This window comes from Sus scrofa, chromosome 12 (assembly GCF_054392235.1).
Source record: "Sus scrofa isolate SSC_HxYL_T2T_F1_AM1 chromosome 12, Sscrofa_HxYL_maternal_Yorkshire_Landrace_v2.0, whole genome shotgun sequence".
Lineage (NCBI taxonomy): Eukaryota > Metazoa > Chordata > Mammalia > Artiodactyla > Suidae > Sus > Sus scrofa.
In genome coordinates, this window is record NC_139394.1 from 61,150,543 (window position 1) to 61,170,098 (window position 19,556).

Genomic DNA, 19,556 nt, shown 5'->3' on the forward strand with positions numbered 1-19,556 from the left:
CGTTTGGGGACAAATTATTTAAAACGAGGAAGATTTTATTTTGCTAACGTACCATAGGTTGATAATGAATGCCTCCATCGTGGGGTTGTTTCGAAGATCCCATTAAATGAGACTCTATCTAAAGCACATGGTCAAGTGCCACCTTAGACGCAGTGGCCTTCCCTTTGGGTCAGAGTCTCCTAAACCCAAAGATTTACCCACTGCTGTGGGGTTTAGCCTGACTTGGCCTTTCCGCAGCACTCGTTCTTTTTCGTGAAATCGCGACTTTAGAAGTTCTGGGCCCCAAACGCCTCGTCAGCTGTCGCGCAGCGTTTGTTAGCGGGATAAATGTCTTCGGGCCGGCTGCTGAGATGACCTGCTCCCTGCGTCCCGGCCGCGCCGCGCCTCTTCCTTTGGGAACCTCTTTGCGCCATCGCTCTGTTGCTCAGGCTCTGATGCTACAGCTTCATTAGAGGCAGAGCTTAAGCCTGGGCTCTGAAAGCCTTTTCAGTCACCAGTCTTCACCCTGAATCCTTCTCCATCCCCGCCTGGCCAGCTCCAGGATGCATCCTTTTCCTTTGAAGGAAGCCTGCTGGGCTGTTCATCGTTGCGGGGTCAGCTCTCCCAGAGCTGCATCCTAAATCTCTGCGAAGAGTCTTGCTTGCAGAATGACGGGGCCGACTTTCTGAGCAGGGCTGTGCAAAGGCAGGACCATTAACCAGACTTGGAGGCAGGAGATAGGGGGCCTCCGGCAGAACCTGCCCTCTGTGAATGCTGGAGTTTTACAGCTGGCTTCCTCTGCCCAGCTCCGCTTCCTCATTTTTGTAGCAGGGAGGGGGTGATCTCTAAGTCCCCTGGCAGCTGTGCCAGTCTTTGGATGGTAAACTTAATTCAAAATAGACAGTCTTAAGTTACAATGAGGTCCTCCTGACTAAGGGTGGACCTTAACCCACTCTAACGACGGACGATGCTGCGTGAATAACTGAGGGGGAGATGGATGTATAAGCTCGACAGAAAGGAACTGAGACCAGGGTGTGAAGGGAGGAGGGTTACTCTCAGCAACTCTTGGCGGCGGACTGTCTTTGGCAGAACAGCAGGGAGATGCAGCAGCAGCAGCAGCAGCAGCAGCAGCAGCAGCGCCTGGATGGGAGGGAGGCATGGGGCCCGGGAGAGAGAGTCAGGAGCGTCAGTAGACGGTTAAGCCCCTGAGCTTAAGGAGTGATGCCTGGGATGGAGGGAGATAATTTCAAGAGCCGAGTCCTTGAGAAGGTGAGAGGGGCTGCCTGTTAACAAGGGTGTTTACCGGCAGGGAAGACAGAGGGAGGGGCGGACGTCAATTTCCTGGAGCTGAAAGTGCTCCTTCCTTACTGCCCCGACTTCTTCGCGGCATACGAGGCAAGGTTGTCGGTTGAAGGCAGTGGAGAACCACTGGTATTGGAGGTTCCAGGAGCTGAGAGACACCATAAAAGACATAAAAGCAAGTGAAGGAGCAGCCATTCCAAGGGGGGAGAGCAGATCACAGAGGAGCCAGGCTGGTGGGAGACGGACTGGCTTCCTTTGGACGTGAGCCGGATTCCTCACTCCGTCTCCGCGAATCTGACTCTTCCAAAGCACCTCGGTGGCATTTGCAGAGAGTAGCTTCCACCACGGAGGGAGGATGGGATGACCAGTGGGGTCCTCTCCCAGATGGTGGCTAGAGGGTAGAAAGGCCTCCCTGTGCTTTGAAGAATCGAGAAACTAAGGCTCTTCCTGTCCTTTCTTCCTGGAGTACTTGGAAATGATCCGTATGCAAAGGAGGTTTGCCCTTCTGGTGACAGTCGTTACTGTAGTTAACCATTTATTGAAGGCGTGTGTAAAATGTTCTCTGTCTGCATTCTTGCATTTCACTTCATATTCACCACATCCTTATGAGGCAGGCCGCCTTCCCATTTTATGGATGAGGATAACCGAGGCTAAGAAAGGCTGAATGTTTGCCCAGAGCCCCACAGCTGGTGTCAGAGCCAGGTTGATGTGTCGAAAGCCTACATTCTTATCACATGTCTATTACTGAGACACATCTGGGTCGTTTGAGTATAAATCTTCTCTCAGCTGTGTGGAACAGTCCACACATTAACTAGCCTTCCCACTGGGAGATAGGGGCCGAAAAAAAATTACAGCGCCCCCCCCCCCAAATTCTTCCCTCTCCAGGTGCTTCTTCTGCTCTGTCTCAGTCAGAAGGGTCTCTCTAGGGTGTTTTGGAAGGCGGGGTGTGTGTGTGGGTGTGTATGGAAACAGGATGGAATGAATGGAACCCCAAGAATATGTAGGGACACAGGATTTAGGTTCTGTCGGAAGTCACAGGTTAGTCATGCTGAGACTTTGTATAATTATTTAACCTCTCCAAGCCTGTGCATTCATCTGCAAAATGGAGATAATATTAATATGTTCCTCAAATATTTTCCTCCAGATAATTAAAAGGCACGCATTGCCAGTGTCTCCGCATAAAGGCACTGGATCCGACTCTGTGAGGTGGTAGAGTTTTTAGCATCATTCCATTGACCCCCACTCATGTGGCCTCCCGGGGGTTTTTGGCGGAGTATGAGAAGAGGCCAAGGGTCAGAAAGGAAAACAGGCCAGGTCGCCCCACAGCTAAGCCGGTCCCTTTGGGTCTGCACTGTGATGACAAGAGAGGGTCTGGGCCATTCGCAGGCTTCCCGATTGACCCCTGGGTCTACTCGAATCCCCTGAGACGCGTGGGCCAAGGAAGGCGGCTGCCTTTGCCGCATCCTCCGCCTCTTCCACCCAGGGCTTCTTCAGGGCTCCTCTTGGCCAGGGACCAGCTCTCAATGAGACGGAACTGAAATGGTGTCAGCGTCAGAGACGGGAATTTGGTTAGACGCTGGGCGTCTTTCCAAGGGGATTACAGCCAGCACATCTGAAGAGAAAATAAGTGGCACACCAGGGTCCCCTGAAGTCGGAATCCACCTCTGCACTGTTGCCTCAGGTCCTGCGTGTGCCGCCGCGGGAGAGCGCTGATGGGGGAGCTGCGGGCTGTAGTCCCGGCGGGTGGTCTCTACCTCCGTGACCTTGGGCCGGTCCTTCTCCCTCCCCGGCCCCAGTTTCCTCATCTGAAGCTAGAAGAGGTGACCTTGACGCGCCGTAACAGTCCCTGATTGTATCTCAGTGGCGGCCGGGGCGGGGGGGGGGGGGTCTCGAATCCTTGAAGATGAATGCCACCCCCGACTAAGGCGCTCTCGCATCCTCTTGGTAAATAATGAGGGGGCACTAGAGATGTCGTTTTCAAACTTTTATTTTTGCGCTTTCTTTAAAAAAAAAAAAGAATCTTAAGCTCAAAGCGTATGTAACATACACGATGACCACAGCAGAGTCCCCCCAGTGCAGTGGGCGAAGGTGACCTAGAGTTTGCCCTTGGCCACAGCTGGAGACCTCTAATGAGTATATATTGATGTTTTTGTTTGTTTGGGTTTCAAGCACAAAGTACCAGATTTCTTAAATCCAAACCAACAAAACGCATGATTCAGAGGACATTAATTTGAATTGAAAGGGTGCTTTTTTTCTTCTTGGATGAATCCACAGCATGCAGAAGTTCCTGGGCCGGGAATCAAACCTGCACCATGGCAGTGACCTGAACCACAGCAGTGACAATGCCATATCCATTAACTGCTAGGCCACCAGGGAACTCTGAAAGGGAGTTCTTGTATGAGTGACTTCCTGGAGGCTTTGCCCCCTGGAGCAGTGGTTACCACGCTGTCTTCTGAGTTCTGCGGTCTTCACTCTTCTGCATCTGATGAGATCCCTTGCTTTTCTAGGGCACTAGATAATGTGATGAAAAGCACCAAATTGGAAGCCAAGGTCAGGGGGTCAGTATCCAAAACTGTCTGCTAGCGTGACCTTGACAATGCCTTGCCTCCCTCCTCTGGAATTACACTTCCTCCTTTGTCAAATGAGAGTATTGGGCAAGGTAGTTCCCATGCTGTTCGGCAACTCGGGGTTGCTTACCTGAGCCCTCGCAGCCGTGGACACCCGGCCTTCCCAGGTGGGCTGCACACCTAACCTCCATCCCCAGGTCTTCTGGCTGCGGAGTCAGCAGAGGGAAAGCTTGGGGGTTGCCCGGAGTATTTGCCAACAGTTCTGTTAACTGCAGCCTCTGGAGGAAGCAGTCTCCTTGCGCTGGTGTGAGCAAGCAGTAGAATTGTCACATAAAATAACGCTTTCCCAGTAGCTACTCTCTAGAGATTTTTAAATGAGTATATAGTCACTGTCAGTGCAATCTGCAAATAGACCTGGCCTGCCCCCAGTTTACCTTGGTAGAGCGAGCCCAGAGCTACTTTATTCACTCAACCAAAGGTGACTGCACGGGGAACGCGGGCCTCCTGGCTTCCAGCCCCGGATCCCTTGCAGAGCCATGGAGGTAGGCTCTTGGGAACTTGGAGCCCTAGGGTTTCCTGGGGGAAGAGCTCTCAGGCCAGATAGCAAAGCCCAAGCTTTCTGCAGCTCCTGCTCCTGCCTCTTGCTGGCCTGAGGTCAGCTTGGAGCACACACCGAGGAAGAGGACCCCAGGGAGTTCCCTGTGTGGGAAGCAGGAAAGACCATGGTCTTGATGTGAATAGCAGTTCCCATTTGTTGAGGCTTATCGGTGCGACGTATTGGACAAAATGATTTATACACAGGATCTCCGTTAATTCTTACCACCCTCCTGCTGGGTGGGTATTAGTGTCTGCCTTAGCTAAACGCCTTGTCGTTTACACAAGGATAAGCGGCCCCTCTCACTTCCTGGCCCTTACATGTCTCCTTATAAATGATATTTATTAGAGGTGTTTTTTTTTTCATGTCAGGAAGTACAAAGAGGAAAACAAAGAATGGCCCATGATCCCATGCCCTAATCCTAGATAAACTCTGTCAATAGTACCAAAATAAAATAACACATATGCGTGCTCAGGAAATTCATCCAGTAAAGGAAGTAATAAAACTCAAAGGTAAACACCTCCCTTCTTTCCAGAGCCTCTTCTCAAAGGAAAGAAAATTTTAATATTTTGTATGCATGATTATTTCTAGAAAAACAATTTTGTATAAATCATCCTACCTACAGTGAGTCTCCATATATTCTCTCTGGGTGTATTATTTTCATTCTTACTTGATATAAATAAAAGACACCCTTTTTTTCCCCTACATCTTAGAGCTCTTTCCACATCGACACGTACAGCCCTGCCTCGTTCTTTTAGACAGCTGCATAGTATTCCATCATTTCGATGGATGGATTCCAGTCAACTTAGTCAACCCCCCCCCATCGACAGAAACTACTGCAATCAATGTTGCATCGTCACAGCTGGTTCATGTATGTGGAAAAACTTGAGCACGTGTATGTAGGCAGAATCCCCAGTGGTGAGATACTGGGTCAACAATCAGACCTTCAAACTGGAGCCACTTGTTTCCCCTCTACCAGCAGCAGCAAGAGAGCCTATTCCCTCTGGCATTGGGTCACATGCTTCAGTTTTGCTAAATTGATTTTTTTTTTAAAGATATCACGTTTTGATTTGCATATTCTTAATTATGAGTTAGAGTCAATTTTTATATCACTGCTGACCTTTTAAAACTACTTTTTTTCTTGTTTTTTTTGGGGGAGGGGAATTACCTATTCATGTTCCTTGTGTATTTTTTTCTAATGCATTATTATTAGCTTTATTGTTGTTGATTTTTATTGGTATGATTGTAAATGAAGGGAAACCCCTTTCTCACACGTTAAGCCCCAGGGTTTTCCCTGTGTTTGGATGTTGGTCTGTGGCCTGTTTTTCCCTGGAGAAGTTGAGCAGTGACGCGGCTGCAGAGCAAAGCCCCCGGCCAGCACCTTACGAGCTCCTTGCCCACTTCCCAGAGACCAGCTCCCTGTCTGTTCCCAGCACGTGATGCATCACAAGCAGGCTCTAAAGAGGGAGCCTTGTTTTCCCTGTCATGGAAGCTCCTTCTGGTTTTATTTCATCACAATCATATATTTTTATTGCCCTATTTGCATACCATATTTTCCAAGGCAGCTCCTGCATCACTTAGCTTTATTTCTGTCAATAAAGACAATTTGTTAAACGTTATGTATAATCTAATTTACCGGTCTTAGTGAATTTCTGGATTTGTGTTCTGCTTGAAGATTACAAATATATCCGTGGTTTTCGAAATCCTGTAGTTTTACTTCTTGCTTGACAGATTTCACCATCAGGCAGATTATCTTCTTCCAGTGAGGACTGTAGAGTTTTAGTGTCTGAGTTCTTAAAAACTGGAAACTCTTTGTTTATTGTGGGATAATTTGGCAGTGAATAAAATGCTTGGGTAACGGTTCCATCCCTACATCTCTGAGTAATCTCTGTAATCTACCAAGTCATCTATCATCTATCTTTGTATCTCTCTAAAGGTACCTTCGAAACAAAATAAAATAATTATTTAAGGGAATTCCCTGGCGGTCTAGTGATTAAAACGTGGTGCAGCCTGGGTTTAATCCCACGTCTGGGACCTGGGATCCCACATCGAGCTGCTGCACGCTGCAGCCGAAAAAAAATTTGAGTGAGACGTGTCCCCAGTTACCCAGCACAGGAAATAAAACAGCAGAGTCCCTCGTCAAGCCGTCCGCGACGTTCCCCTTCTTGCCTCCAGAAGTATCTGTTGTCTTGAAATCAGCATTTATCCCCTCCGTGCTTTTCCTTATACGTGGGCGTCGTTACACAGCTCGTACCTACACAACCGCGGTGAGCGCACGTTTCGAAGCTCCCCGTCTGTGAGGTCGCTCTGTTGGCCTTCAGCTGGTCCAGTCTGCTCCTCAACAGTGTCGCTAAGAATCGTCCCTGCTGATGCCTAGAGCTCTGTCATTTCACCCGCACCACTGTATAGAGTTACTTGTGGGAACAGAATGTATACACCACCGTTCATCCTTTCTCTCCGGGTAGGGAATACAGGGTTTTGTTTTGCTTTGTTTCCCCGTGTCTCTTTATTAGAAACAACATTGCCTGCTAACAGGCTTCTGCACATGTGTGAGGATTTGTCTTAGGTGTGGACCTGAAGGTGCACGGGGGCTCTGTGGCACATCTCTCACCAACGTTATTAGCTTTGGCGAAGTTCCTTCTCAAAGCAGCTGCACCACTTCACACTCCCAGCAGAAGCGGAGAGTCCTTGTTTCTGGTTCTCTATGTCCGTTGTCCGGGGGATGTTCATTTTCGCCAGTCTACTGCCTGTGAAATGCTCTCTCATTATGCTTTTAATTCGAATTTCCCTGATTGGGAGATGGAACACCGCTTTATGTGTATTGGCCCTTTGGGTTTTTTCTTCTATGACTTGCCTGTTCACCTCTTTTGCTTGGTTTTTGTTCGTTTTTTTTTTTTTTCTATTCAGTTTTACCTTCTTATTGACTTAAGATTATTTATGTGTTCTGTATATTAATATAAGGACCTGTCGTTTCGTGATTGTGCTTGATGTGGCACCGTTTTTTCCCCTGGTTTGTGAATGAGCACAGCCTTTATTTTCATTTGTACAGAGGTCTCAAATTTTTGAAGTTTGACAGGTGAATGTTTGCTTTTAGGTTTTTTTTTTTTTTTTTTTTTTAACGCAAAACAGAAACAAACAAACAAACTAAACCAAATTCAACAAAACAAGAACAGACCCTTCGCGGGCTCTTTTTTATCCAGGTGTAATCCACATCCGGTTGGGTACTGGTATCTGACATCTGGACACCCTGTGAACTGATACCACAGCAGGGCTCGATGCCGTCGGTGGCCATGCAAACTTAATCCAACGTTACTGTGTTCCTCAGGCCGACCCTCACCCCCCACCACTTACCGAGCGTGTGAGTTTGTCCCTCTCCAGCCCTTCCCCCATTTCGCCTCTTCCCCACCCCCTTCCCTCTGCCCAAATAAAAGTATCAAGATGGTTTAAAAGTTTGCTTCACTTGCTGTAGGCTTAGTGTTTTATGAAATTTGTTTTTGCTTTCCCCCTTTTTTTTTGTTCTAAGTGGTGTTTCGCCAGCATGTATCTAGGATGTCAGCCCTTCTACTATATAGTCTGCTATTTGAGTAAAGACTGTCTTCCATCTCAAAGAAAATCTATTAACATCCAATTACTGCTTTTGAAGATCCCTTCTGTCTCTCTCCTGGGAATCTTATTTTAAGTAAATAGTAACTTCCAGAGTCATCCTCTGTGTCTCCTTTCCTTCCATCCTTTCTGCCTCTCCATCCCTTCCCACTGAGTACTCAGTGAATCTCTCTCATTGGATTTTTTTGCATTCTAAAAAGAGTTTTATTGAGATATAACTCACATACTGTATGTGTTAGTTTTCTATCGCGGCTGCCACGTTACCACAAATTTAGTGGCTTAAAATAACAAAAGTGTATTATCTTCTGCTTCCGTAGATGAGAAGTCTGGGAGGCTTATGGGAATTTACTTCACCAGTTTCTCTTGTCCCTCTTTGCCACTCAGGAAGACGGTCGTGGTCAGCCTGTGTCCCTCTCATGGCTGTTGATCTAATTTCACTGATGCAAAATTCTCTCAAATCTTATTGAGATCACCATTCAGATATTACCTCATTTTTCCACCTCCTATTTCTTGCAGCAAATCTCTTTTACACAGAAACTTTCTGCTTACTCAAGGTCGCCCCTTATCAGAGCCACCAGCCTAGCACGACTCCAGGAACGCAGCCTCAGACCTCTCTTTAGCTTTAATCTGCCTCCTACCTGGGGATAGTTGCCCTCAGTGTTGTTCCTGTGATTCCTGACATCTGAAGGATGGCGGCGATGAGAGCACAGGGGCAGAACTGGAGGTGGCCAGGTCATCCACTGCTCTGCACAGTTTGGACCCTCAGGTGGGAGCAGGCATGCTCTTCAGCCTGCTCCCACCCTTGTTTCTGATCAGGGTCTGTGTGTTCGTGGTGTTATCAAGTGGGTGTGCATTCATGCCACTTGCCAACCGTGCTCACAGAGACCCTGCTTCCCTCTACCTGGAGCTCTGCTGGGTCTCTGGCCCTATCTCTGGAACTGCAATTTGGGCAAAATTTGTACTCGTCGGCCCCCTGTCTCGATGGCCAGCAGAAGGGTATAGACTTGGGGGTCATTGCTGGAGAGAAGAAAATGGGGTGGCTCTTTGCATTATGGCTAAAGGATTCTTTGATACCCCTTTATACCATTCACGTCATTGACCATGGACTCTGTGCATCTTCAAGGCAAAGAAGGGGCGTTGACTCCCCCTTGCCTTTGATTGTCCATTTGTACAAGGCTTCAGTTTACCAACCATTCTCTTTGTGCTGCCCTTGAAGGAAGTGACTGTTCCTTGGGGGGGAATTGAGAAAGTAAATTGGTGTAGACCTTGACCTGGATCCAGCTGAAGACTGACCTGCCCATGGTTCTCTCCATCACAGTGGGTCCCAAAGTCTGATCGCTGGACTTGGGAACACCATCAGCATCACCTGGGAACTTGTTAGAAATGGAAATTATTGGGTATCACCTCCAACCTACTAAATCAGGAATTCCAAGCCTGGGGCCGGGCAATCTGTGTGCCGTGTAGTGAGTCTGAGGACCAAGGCATGAACAAAAGCTGAGACTCCCACCATGCCTTCTTCACCAATCCCAAGAGATGCCCAGTAACAGGTGTCTAGACTTGGTTTTCATGTTGACTGTTCACTTCATTGAACTTAGCATTTTCCAGATTGGTTTGACCATAGAATTCCTTATCCTGTCACATGTTCTCTGTTCTGCCTCACAGCCCCTCTAAACCTCAGTATGTGAAGCTGCACTTGTCTGAGATCCAGTGTCTGTGAACTTGGGAACTATCAGTTGGGTTTCCCCAGGGTCCTGGCTATAGTCTCAGAGGAGAGTCACAGTCGCACTTGTTCCAACCAAGGGGCCAGGATGAGGGTTGTAGAAACACTGTGGACTGAGGGGTAGATAGACCTGATGAGCATCCAGGGTCCACTGCGGCCTGGCTCTGTGATCATGGGAAAGGGACCGCCTTTCACAGGGCTCTTGTGAGGAATAAATGAAGCCAGGTATGTGCGACAGAATGGATGTGGGACTTGGACTCAGAGGGCCAGTGTGCTACTTCTGGTGGAGTTATTTTCCAGCTCCACACCCTTGGTCTCAGTTTTTCTACCAACAAAGTGGGGGATAATAATGATTGACCACTTACCATGAGGTAGGAATTAATTTAGAGTAAATAGTGTATGTGGATGACCTTTGTAAGCTGCATAATACTACAGAATGTCTGCTGTTACGTCAGTCGGATTAAGCTGTGTTTTCTGTCCCCTTGCCTGGCACATAGTAGGTGATGGGGTGATTTAGTTGGCTTTTTTTTTTTTTTAACTAGGGCAGCGCTTAGCCCCAAGGGACCTTGTTCCAGCTGACAGATAAGAATGATTTGAAGTAGCACAGGCATTGCTTTATGTTCCTTCTCTCAGTATTGATTTGTTTATCAAAAATGTTATTTATAAGGTGCACAAAAATATACCAGCCCAAACCCTGCAGGATGTATCAGAAGTTCTGAATTAATAAGCCCAAATTTATGAGGGTTCAGAATTGTTACTTCCTTTTCTTACCCTTCTCTTGCCGAGAGGGGCAGTGGGATGGGGGTGGGCTTCTAGTACACCCTCCAGACACCTACCCCCCCACCCGCCATCCCTTGATGAAGGTGCATTTTTCCAGCGACTGGAGTTCAGTTTCTGAAGCTGTGACATGGTTTGGGATATGGGCAGAAGCCTCTTAGTTCAGCTCCAATAATTCTTTTCTGTAAAACTCTGGGTTGTGACTACAGTTTTGAGAGCAAGAGAGTTCCTCATGGAAGGCTGTATGCCCTGAGGAAGGAGGTGTTTCTTTCAGAGTGGAGGGAAACTCTCTTCAGTGCCTGATTCTCTGGGATCACGGTTCTCCGAGTCTGGCCCCTGGACTGGGCAGCATCGGCAGCAGCAAGCCACTTCGTGGCAATGCATAATCTTGAGCCCTAACCCAGATCTACTGACTCAGAAACTGGGGGTGGGGCCCAGCAGCCTAGGCTGTAAACACCTGCCTGATTTTCTTGATGTACACTCAGGTCTGAGACCCTGTCTTCTCGGAGAAGGAAGGAATGGGAACAGTCAGACTCCACTGTTCAGAGAAAGGATGCTGGAGACCAGGTCTTAAATAGCAGGTGGTGCTGGGCACCTACAAGGGCCCCTACAGATGTTCACAGCCCCCACTCAAACAAACAGGAATTTGGTTGTGTATCCATTTACCCTAGGGCAATGCTGCTGCTTACCTGTACACACTGGAACCCCCTAAAATCTATTTAAAAATACCACAACCAAATGTATTGGAATCCCTAGAGCCATATCAAAACATTGGTATTTATTTATATATATATATTTATTTATTACTCAAATGAATTTCTCACATTTGTAGTTGTATAATGATCATCAAAATGTAAATTCACTGGATATCCATCCCACAGCCCAAGCACATCCCCCCACCCCCCAAACTGTCTCCTCTGGAGAACATACGTATTTCAGTGTCTGTGAGTCAGCATCCATTCTGCAAAGAAGTTCCGTCTGTCCTTTTTTCAGATTCCACATGTCAGTGAAAGCATTTGATGTTGGCGTCTCATTGTATGGGTGACTTCACTTAGCATGATAGTTTCTAGCTCCATCCATGTTGCTGAGAATGCTGGTATTTCGTTCTTTTTAATGGCTGAGTAATATTCCATCGTATATATGCACCACATCTTCTGGATCCACTCCTCTGTCGATGGACATTGAGGTTGTTTCCATGTCTTGGCTATTGTAAACAGTGCTGCAATGAACGTCAGAGTACCTGTGTCTTTGCGAGTCATGGTTTTCTCTGGATAGATGCCCAGGAGTGGGATTGCAGGATCAAATGGTAGCTCTATGTTTAGTTTTCTGAGGCATCTCCATACTGCTTTCCACAGTGGTTGCACCAATTTACAATCCCACCAACAGTGTACTAGGGTTCCTTTTTCTCCACACCCTCTCCAGCACTGATGGTTTGTAGACTTTTGGGTGATGGCCATTCTGGCTGGTGTAAGGTGGTACCTCATAGTGGTTTTGATTGGCATTTCTCTAGTAATGAGTGAGGTTGAACATCTTTTCATGTGTTTTTTGGCCATCTGTATGTCTTCTTTGGAGAACTGTCTGTTTAGATCTTCTGCCCATTTTTGGATGGGGTTGTTTGTTTGTTTGGTATGGAGCTGCAGAAGGTGTTTATAAATTTTGGAGATGAGTCCCTTGTCCGTTGATTCACTTGCAAAGATGTTCTCCCATTCTGTGGGTTGTCTTTTCATTTTGTTTAGGGTTTCCTTTGCTGCACAGAAACTTTGAAGTTTGGTTAGGTCGCATTTGTGTATTTTTGTTTTTATTGTCAATACTCCAAAAGGTGGGTCTGAGAAGATGTTGCTGTCGTTTATGTCAGAGAGTGTTTGGGCTGTTTTCCTCTAAGAGTTTTATAGTGTCTGGTCTTCTCTCTAGGTCTTTAATCCATTGGGAGTTGATTTTTGTGTATGGTGTTGGGGAGTGTTCTCATTTCCTTCTTTTCCATGTGGCTGTCCAGTTTTCCCAGCACCACTTATTGAACAAGCTGTCCTTTCTCCATTGTATATTCCTGCCTCCTTTGTCATAGATGAGTTGGCTGTAGGTGCGTGGGTTGAACTCTGGGCTTTCTATCCTGTTCCACCGATCTATAGTTCTGTCTTTGGGCCAGTACCATGTGGTTTTGATGATCGTTGCTTTGTAGTATCGTCTGAAGTCCGGGAGCCTGATTCCTCCAGCTCCATTTGTCTTTTTCAGGATGTCTTTGGCTATTCTGGGTCTTGTGTGCTTCCAAACAAACTTTAAAATATTTTGTTCCAGTTCTGTGAAAACTGTCCTTGGTCATTTGATAGGGATTGCATTGACTCTGTAGATTGCCTTAGGTAGTATAGTCATTGTGATCATATTGACTCTTCCAATCCACGAGCATGGGATGTCTTTCCACCTATTTGTGTCATCTTTGATTTCTTTCATCAGTGGCTTACAGTTTCCAGAGTACAGGTCTTTTGTCTCTTTAGGTAGGTTTACTCCTAGGGATGTTATTCTTTTGGATGCGATGGTAAACGGGATTGCTTCCCTAATTTTTCTTTCTGATCTCTCATTGTTAGTGTATAGAAATGCCATCGATTTCTGTGTATTAGTTTTGTATCCTGAGACTTTGCCAAATTCATGGATGAGCTCTAACAGTTTTCTGGTAGAGTCTTTAGGATTCTCTAGGTATAGTATCATGTCATCTGCAAATAGCGATAGTTTTACTTCTTCCTTTCCAATGTGGATTCCTTTTATTTCTTTTACTTCTCCGATTGCTGAGGCTAGGAATTCCAGAACTATGTTGAAGAGTAGTGGTGAGAGTGGAGATCCTTGTCCTGTTCCTGATCTCAGTGGGAATTCTTTCAGCTTTTCACCATTGAGAATGATGTTCGCTGTGGGTTTGTCATATATGGCCTTTATCATGTTGAGGTAGGTTCCCGCTATGCCCACTTTCTGAAGGGTTTTTATCAGAAATGGGTGTTGGATTCTGCCAAAGGCTTTTTCTGTGTCTATTGAGAGGATCATAGGGTTTTGATTCTTCAGTTTGTTCATGTGGTGTATCACACTGACGGATTTGCGGATATTGAAGAACCCTTGCATCCCTGGGATAAATCCCATTTGATCACCACGTACAATCCTTTTAATGTATCGTTGGATGCGGTTTGCTAGTATTTTGTTGAGGATTTCTGCATCGATGTTCATCAGTGAACTTGGCCTGTAGTTTTCTTTTTTTGTGGTATCTTTGCCCAGTTTTTGTATCAGGGTGATGGTGGCCTCATGGAGTGCGTTTGGGAGTATCCCTTCCTCTGCAATTTTTTGGAATAGTTTCAGAAGGAGAGGTGTCAGCTCTTCTCTAAATGGTTGATAGAATTCGCCTGTGAAGCCATCTGGTCCTGGACTTTTGTTTGTTGGAAGTGTTTTCATCACAGTTTCAATTTCAGTTCTTGTGATGGGTCCATTCATCTTTTCTATTTCCTCTTGGTTTAGTCTTGGAAGATTGTACTTTTCTAAGAATGTGTCCATTTCTTCTAGGTTTTCCGTTTTATTGGCATATAGTTGCATATAGTAGTCTCTTATGATCCTTTGTATTTCTGTGATGTCCGTTGTTACTTCTCCTTTTTCATTTCTAATTTATTGATTTGAGTCCTCTCTCTTTTTTGCTTGATAAGTCTGGCTAAGGGTTTATCAATTTTGTTGATCTTTTCAAAGAACGAGATTTTCATCTCATTGATCTTTTCTATGGTTTTCTTTGCTTCTATTTCATTGATTTCTGCTCTGATCTTTTTTTTTTTATTATTATTTTCCCACTGTACAGCAAGGGGGTCAGGTCATCCTTAGATGTATACATTGCAGTTACAGTTTTTTCCCCCACCCTTTCTTCTGTTGCGACATGAGTATCTAGACATAGTTCTCAATGCTATTCAGCAGGATCTCCTTATAAATCTATTCTAGGTTGTGTCTGATAAGCCCAAGCTCCCATCCCTCCCACTCCCTCCCCCTCCCATCAGGCAACCACAAGTCTCTTCTCCAAGTCCATGATTTTATTTTCTGAGGAGATGTTCATTTGTGCTGGATATTAGATGCCAGTTATAAGTGATATCATATGGTATTTGTCTTTGTCTTTCTGGCTTATTTCACTCAGTATGAGATTCTCTAGTTCCATCCATGTTGCTGCAAATGGCATGATGTCATCCTTTTTTATGGCTGAGTAGTATTCCATTGTGTATATATACCACATCTTCCGAATCCAATCATCTGTCGATGGACATTTGGATTGTTTCCATGTCCTGGCTATTGTGAATAGGGCTGCAATGAACATGCGGGTGCATGTGTCTCTTTTAAGTAGAGCTTTGTCTGGATAGATGCCCAAGAGTGGGATTGCAGGGTCATATGGAAGTTCTATGTATAGATTTCTAAGGTATCTCCAAACTGTTCTCCATAGTGGCTGTACCAGTTTACATTCCCACCAGCAGTGCAGGAGGGTTCCCTTTTCTCCACAGCCCCTCCAGCACTTGTTATTTGTGGATTTATTAATGATGGCCATTCTGACTGGTGTGAGGTGGTATCTCATGGTAGTTTTGATTTGCATTTCTCTTATAATCAGCGATGTTGTCTGCTCTGATCTTTATGCTTTCTTTCCTTCTACTAACTTTAGGTCTTGTCTGTTCTCTCTCGAGCTGCTTTAGATGTAAAGTTAGCTTGTTTATTTGAGCTTTTTCTTGTCTCCTGAAGTGGGCTTGTATTGCTATAAACTTTCCTCTTAGAATGGCTTTTGCTGCATCCCATAGGTTTTGGAGTGTCATATCTGTGTTGTCATTTGCTGCTAGGTATTTTTAAATTTCCTCTTTGATTTCTTCAATGATCCATTAGTTGTTTAGTAGCATGTTGTTTAGTCTCCACATTTTTGTGTTTTTTTGCAGTTTTTTCCTTGCTGTTGATTTCCAGTTGTATAGTGTGGTAGTCGGAAAACATGCTTGATATGATTTCAATTTTCTTAAAGTTATCGAGGTTGGATTTGTAGCCCAGGATGTGATCAATCTTAGAGAATGTTCGATATGCACTTGAGAAGAATGTGTATTCTGTTGCTTTTGGATGGAATGTACTATAAATATCTATTACGTCCATCTGGTTTAATGCATCATTCAGGGCCTGTGTTTCCTTATTGATTTTCTGTCTGATTGATCTGTCCATTGCTGTAAGTGGGGTGTTAAAGTCCCCAAGTATGATTGTGTTATTGTCTATTTCTCCTTTTAAGGTTGTTAGCAGTTGCCGTATATATTGTGGTGAACCCATGTTGGATGCATAGATATTTAAAATTGTTATATCTTCTTATTGGCTTGATCCTGTGATCATTATGTAATGTCCTTCTTTGTCCCTTAAAATATTCTTCATTTTAAAGTCTATTTTGTCTGATATGAGTATTGCTACTCCAGCTTTCTTTTGATCCCTGTTTGCATGAAATATTTTCTTCCGTCCTCTCACTTTCAATTTGTATGTGTCCTTAGAAGTGAAGTGGGTCTCTTGAAGACAAGATATATATGGGTGTTGTTTTTGTATCCATTCAGCCATCTATGTCTTTTGGTTGGGCGGTTTAGTCCATTAGCATTTAAGGTAATTACTGATATGTATGTTCTTATTGCTATTTTATTAATAATTGCTTTGGATTTGTTTTTGTTGCTCTTTTTTCTTTCCTTCTTCTTTTGTTCTTTTCTGCCTATAGAATTTCCTTTAGTATTTGTTGTAAGGCTGGTTTAATGTTGCTGAATTCTCTCAGCTTTTGCTTCTCTGTTAAGGTTTTGATTTCTCCTTCAAATCTGAATGAGAGCCTTGCTGAGTAGAGTAGTCGTGATTTGAGGTTTTTCCCTTTCATCACCTTACGTATACCATGCCACTCCCTTCTGGCCTGCAGAGTTTCTGCTGAAAAATACGCCAATAAACTTATTGGGGTTCCCTTGTATGTTATTTGTTTCTTTTCCCTAGCTGCTTTCAAGATTTTCTCTGTCTTTAATTTTAATATGTGTCTTGGTGTATTCCTCCTTGGGTTTATTTTATATGGTACTCGTTGTGCTTCCTGGATTTGAGTGAGTGGTTCCTTTCCCATGTGAGGGAAATTTTCGGCTATTATGTCTTGGAATATTTTTTCTGCCTCCTTCTCTCTCTCTTCTCCTTCTGCTCCTGTTGGTGCGTTTAACATTGTCCCAGAGTTCCCTGAGACTCTCTTCATTTGTTTTCAATCTTTTTTCTCTTCTATGTTCCGCATCTATAATTTCCACCAATCTGTCCTCCACCTTGCTTACTCGTTCTTCTGCCTCCTGTGTGTTCTGCTGTTAGCTGCTTCTAGTGAATTTTCTATTTCAGTTATTGTATTTTGCACCTCTTCTTGTTTAGGTTTTATATCTTGTATCTCTTTGCTCAGTGTTTTCTGTAAGTTATCCATCTTTGCCTCCAGTTTACTTCCAATGTCTTGCATCATCTTCAGCATCAACAATCTAAAGTCTTTTTCCTGGAGGCTATGAACCTCCTCCTCACTTAGCTGATTTTCTGAGGTTTTTCCTTTCTCCCTCATCTGAGTAATAGTTCTCTGTCTTTTCATTTTTATAGGTTTTTGGTGTGCTGACCTTTTTACAGATAATGAAGTTGTAGCCTCTCGTACTTCTGGTGTCTGCCCCCCTGTGGCTGAAGTCAGTATGGGGGGCTTGCTTTAGGCTTCCTGATGGGAGGGGCTGATGGAGGGTGGAGCTGATTCTAATCCCTCTGGTGGGTGAGGCTTAGTCTCTGGATGGGATTAGAGGCAGCTGTGTGCCTGAGGGGTCTTTAGGCCCTCTTTACTGAGGGGCGGGGCTGTGATCCCACCTGGACTATTGTTGGCCCTGGGGCTTCTCAGCCCTGACTGGTGGGTGGGGCCAGATTTTCCCAAAATGGCCCCCTCCAGAGAAAGGCAGCTGCTGAATATTCCCGAGAGCTTTGCCTTCAAGGTTCTGCCCTCACAGCAAGCCACGTTCACCCCTGTTTTCCCAGGATGTCCTCCAAGAACTGCAGTCAGTTTGACCCAGATTCCTATGGAGACCTCGCTCTGCCCTGGGACCCAGTGCACGTGAAATTCTGTGTGTGCCTTTTAAGAATGGGGTCTCCGTTTCCCCCAGTCCCATGGAGCTCCTGCACACAAGCCTCACTGGCCTTCAATGCCAGATGCTCAGGGGGCTCTTTCTCCCAGTGCCGGATCCCCACATGTGAGAGTTTGGTATGGGGCTCAGAACTCCGACTCCTGTAGGTAAGTCTCTGTGAACCAGTTAGTTTCCAGCCTGTGGGGCTTCCCACCCAGGAGGTGTGGGGTTGTCTATATTGTGAAATCGCCCCTCCTACCTCTTGATGTGTCCTCCTCTTTTTCTTCTGGAGTAGGGTGTCTTTTTTAAGGTTTCCGGTCCATTTGGGTGAAGACAGCTCAGGCTTTAGTTGTGAATTTTGTTGTTTTTAGGAGAGAAGTTGAGCTCCAGTCCTTCTATTCTGCCATCTTAATCCTTCTGTTCTGAACATTGGTATTTTGAACACCTTCCAAATGATTCTCACTCTCACCTCGTTTTGATATCTACCAATGCAGAGGTTGCTCTGCTAAGAAAAAAATGTGATTTAGTTTGTCTTTATGTTTTTCATATATTTTTCATTAGAAATTAATGGAAAGATTGATAGTATCAAAAGGACATACTTGTTATAGAAACGAACTTGGAAAATACAGAAAAGTTTAAAGGAGAAGTGGGACTCATGTTCCAGCTATCTAAAGGCAGTAGTCAATATCAGATGTGTTTTCTTTTGATCTTTTTTTCTTTAATGCACTGGTTTGAATTTTTGCAGCATTGTGATCATATTTAATATGGCATTTTCTGCCCTCTTTTAAAAAGTAACATTACATCTTAGGTAGTTTTGCACATTGTTGTAATTTTAAGTACTGTTGTTAGTATGCTTTTATGGCAACATGCAAAAATATGGCTTTTCTCCACACTTCAAGATGACATTTAGAGGCCTTTCTTTCTTTACAATGTGTACATTTCAGCATATTGTGAAATCCCACTCCGAATGTCAGGATCAGAACATTAACCCTCTTTTCTCCTTGAATGCCTCCTCCGGGCTCCTAACTGCTCCTGGGACTTTTCCTCACTCTAACCCCACACGTAAATGGATAGATTAGGCTGACGAGGGACAGGATCTTACTGCAGGAGGTGGAGAGAGGAAAGCCCGTAACTATTTCCCCAGTGTTTTATAACCACCACCAGACTTGGCAGCCTTAGCTGATGTTGGGTTTTTCCTAAGCCACAGGCTGTGTCTCCATGAGATGCGGTGTCATTCATAAACATACGCATTCATAGAGCTGTCCTGATCAGACCCACACTTCTTTGCTTTGGCAAGAAAGAAGCCAAATGAGTAAGACAAGAAAAAGAAAGAAGGAAGCTGGGACCAAGGAACAAATTGCAGCACCAATAGACTAAAATTCTGATGTGCTCAGTCTGTCCCAAGGGCAAACGTCAAGCCCTTTTCTTCCCTCTGCTTTCAACGTAACCTTCCCACTACTTTCTTCTTTGTTGCACAGTAATATATGTGTGTGTATGTGTATATATCTGTATATACACATATGGGTATGCATATAAATGGTAACATACGAAAAGTCTGCAGTACATAATATATTAGCATATAGTAATATGTAATATATACTGCAGACTTTATATATACTATATATGTTTATAATATATTATCTATATGTTTATACAATAATATATTATATATTTTTGCCTTGGTCATTCCTACCTCTGCTTTGCTGATTTTTAACTAAGCTCCCCGTCAGGGTCGGGTGAGCTGGGGCGGCAACGTTTGTGTCGTTGGTGCCGTGGCTGTGCCAGGTAATTCTGCCGCATCTTCTTGCAGGACATTATGGGAAGGATGCTCACCGAAGTGGAGGACCTGATCTCCATAACTTCATCTCGTCTGGATTTGTCACGTTAGGAAGAGGACACACGAAGGG

The 19,556-nt window shown here is 44.9% G+C and overlaps 1 protein-coding gene across 6 annotated transcripts in view; it reads left to right on the plus strand.

Annotated features, from left to right (window-relative positions):
* SHISA6 (shisa family member 6) overlaps positions 1-19,556 on the plus strand; it is a 408,603-nt gene that overhangs the window by 252,958 nt on the left and 136,089 nt on the right. For 4 of the 6 annotated variants that reach the window (XM_084986184.1, XM_084986185.1, XM_021066272.2 and 1 more), the window contains one exon: positions 19,460-19,555. The exons of the other annotated variants lie outside the window; for them this stretch is intronic. In XM_084986184.1, the coding sequence (XP_084842310.1) occupies positions 19,460-19,555 (96 nt within the window). The remainder of the gene's footprint in view (positions 1-19,459; position 19,556) is intronic. 6 annotated transcript variants of the gene reach the window in all.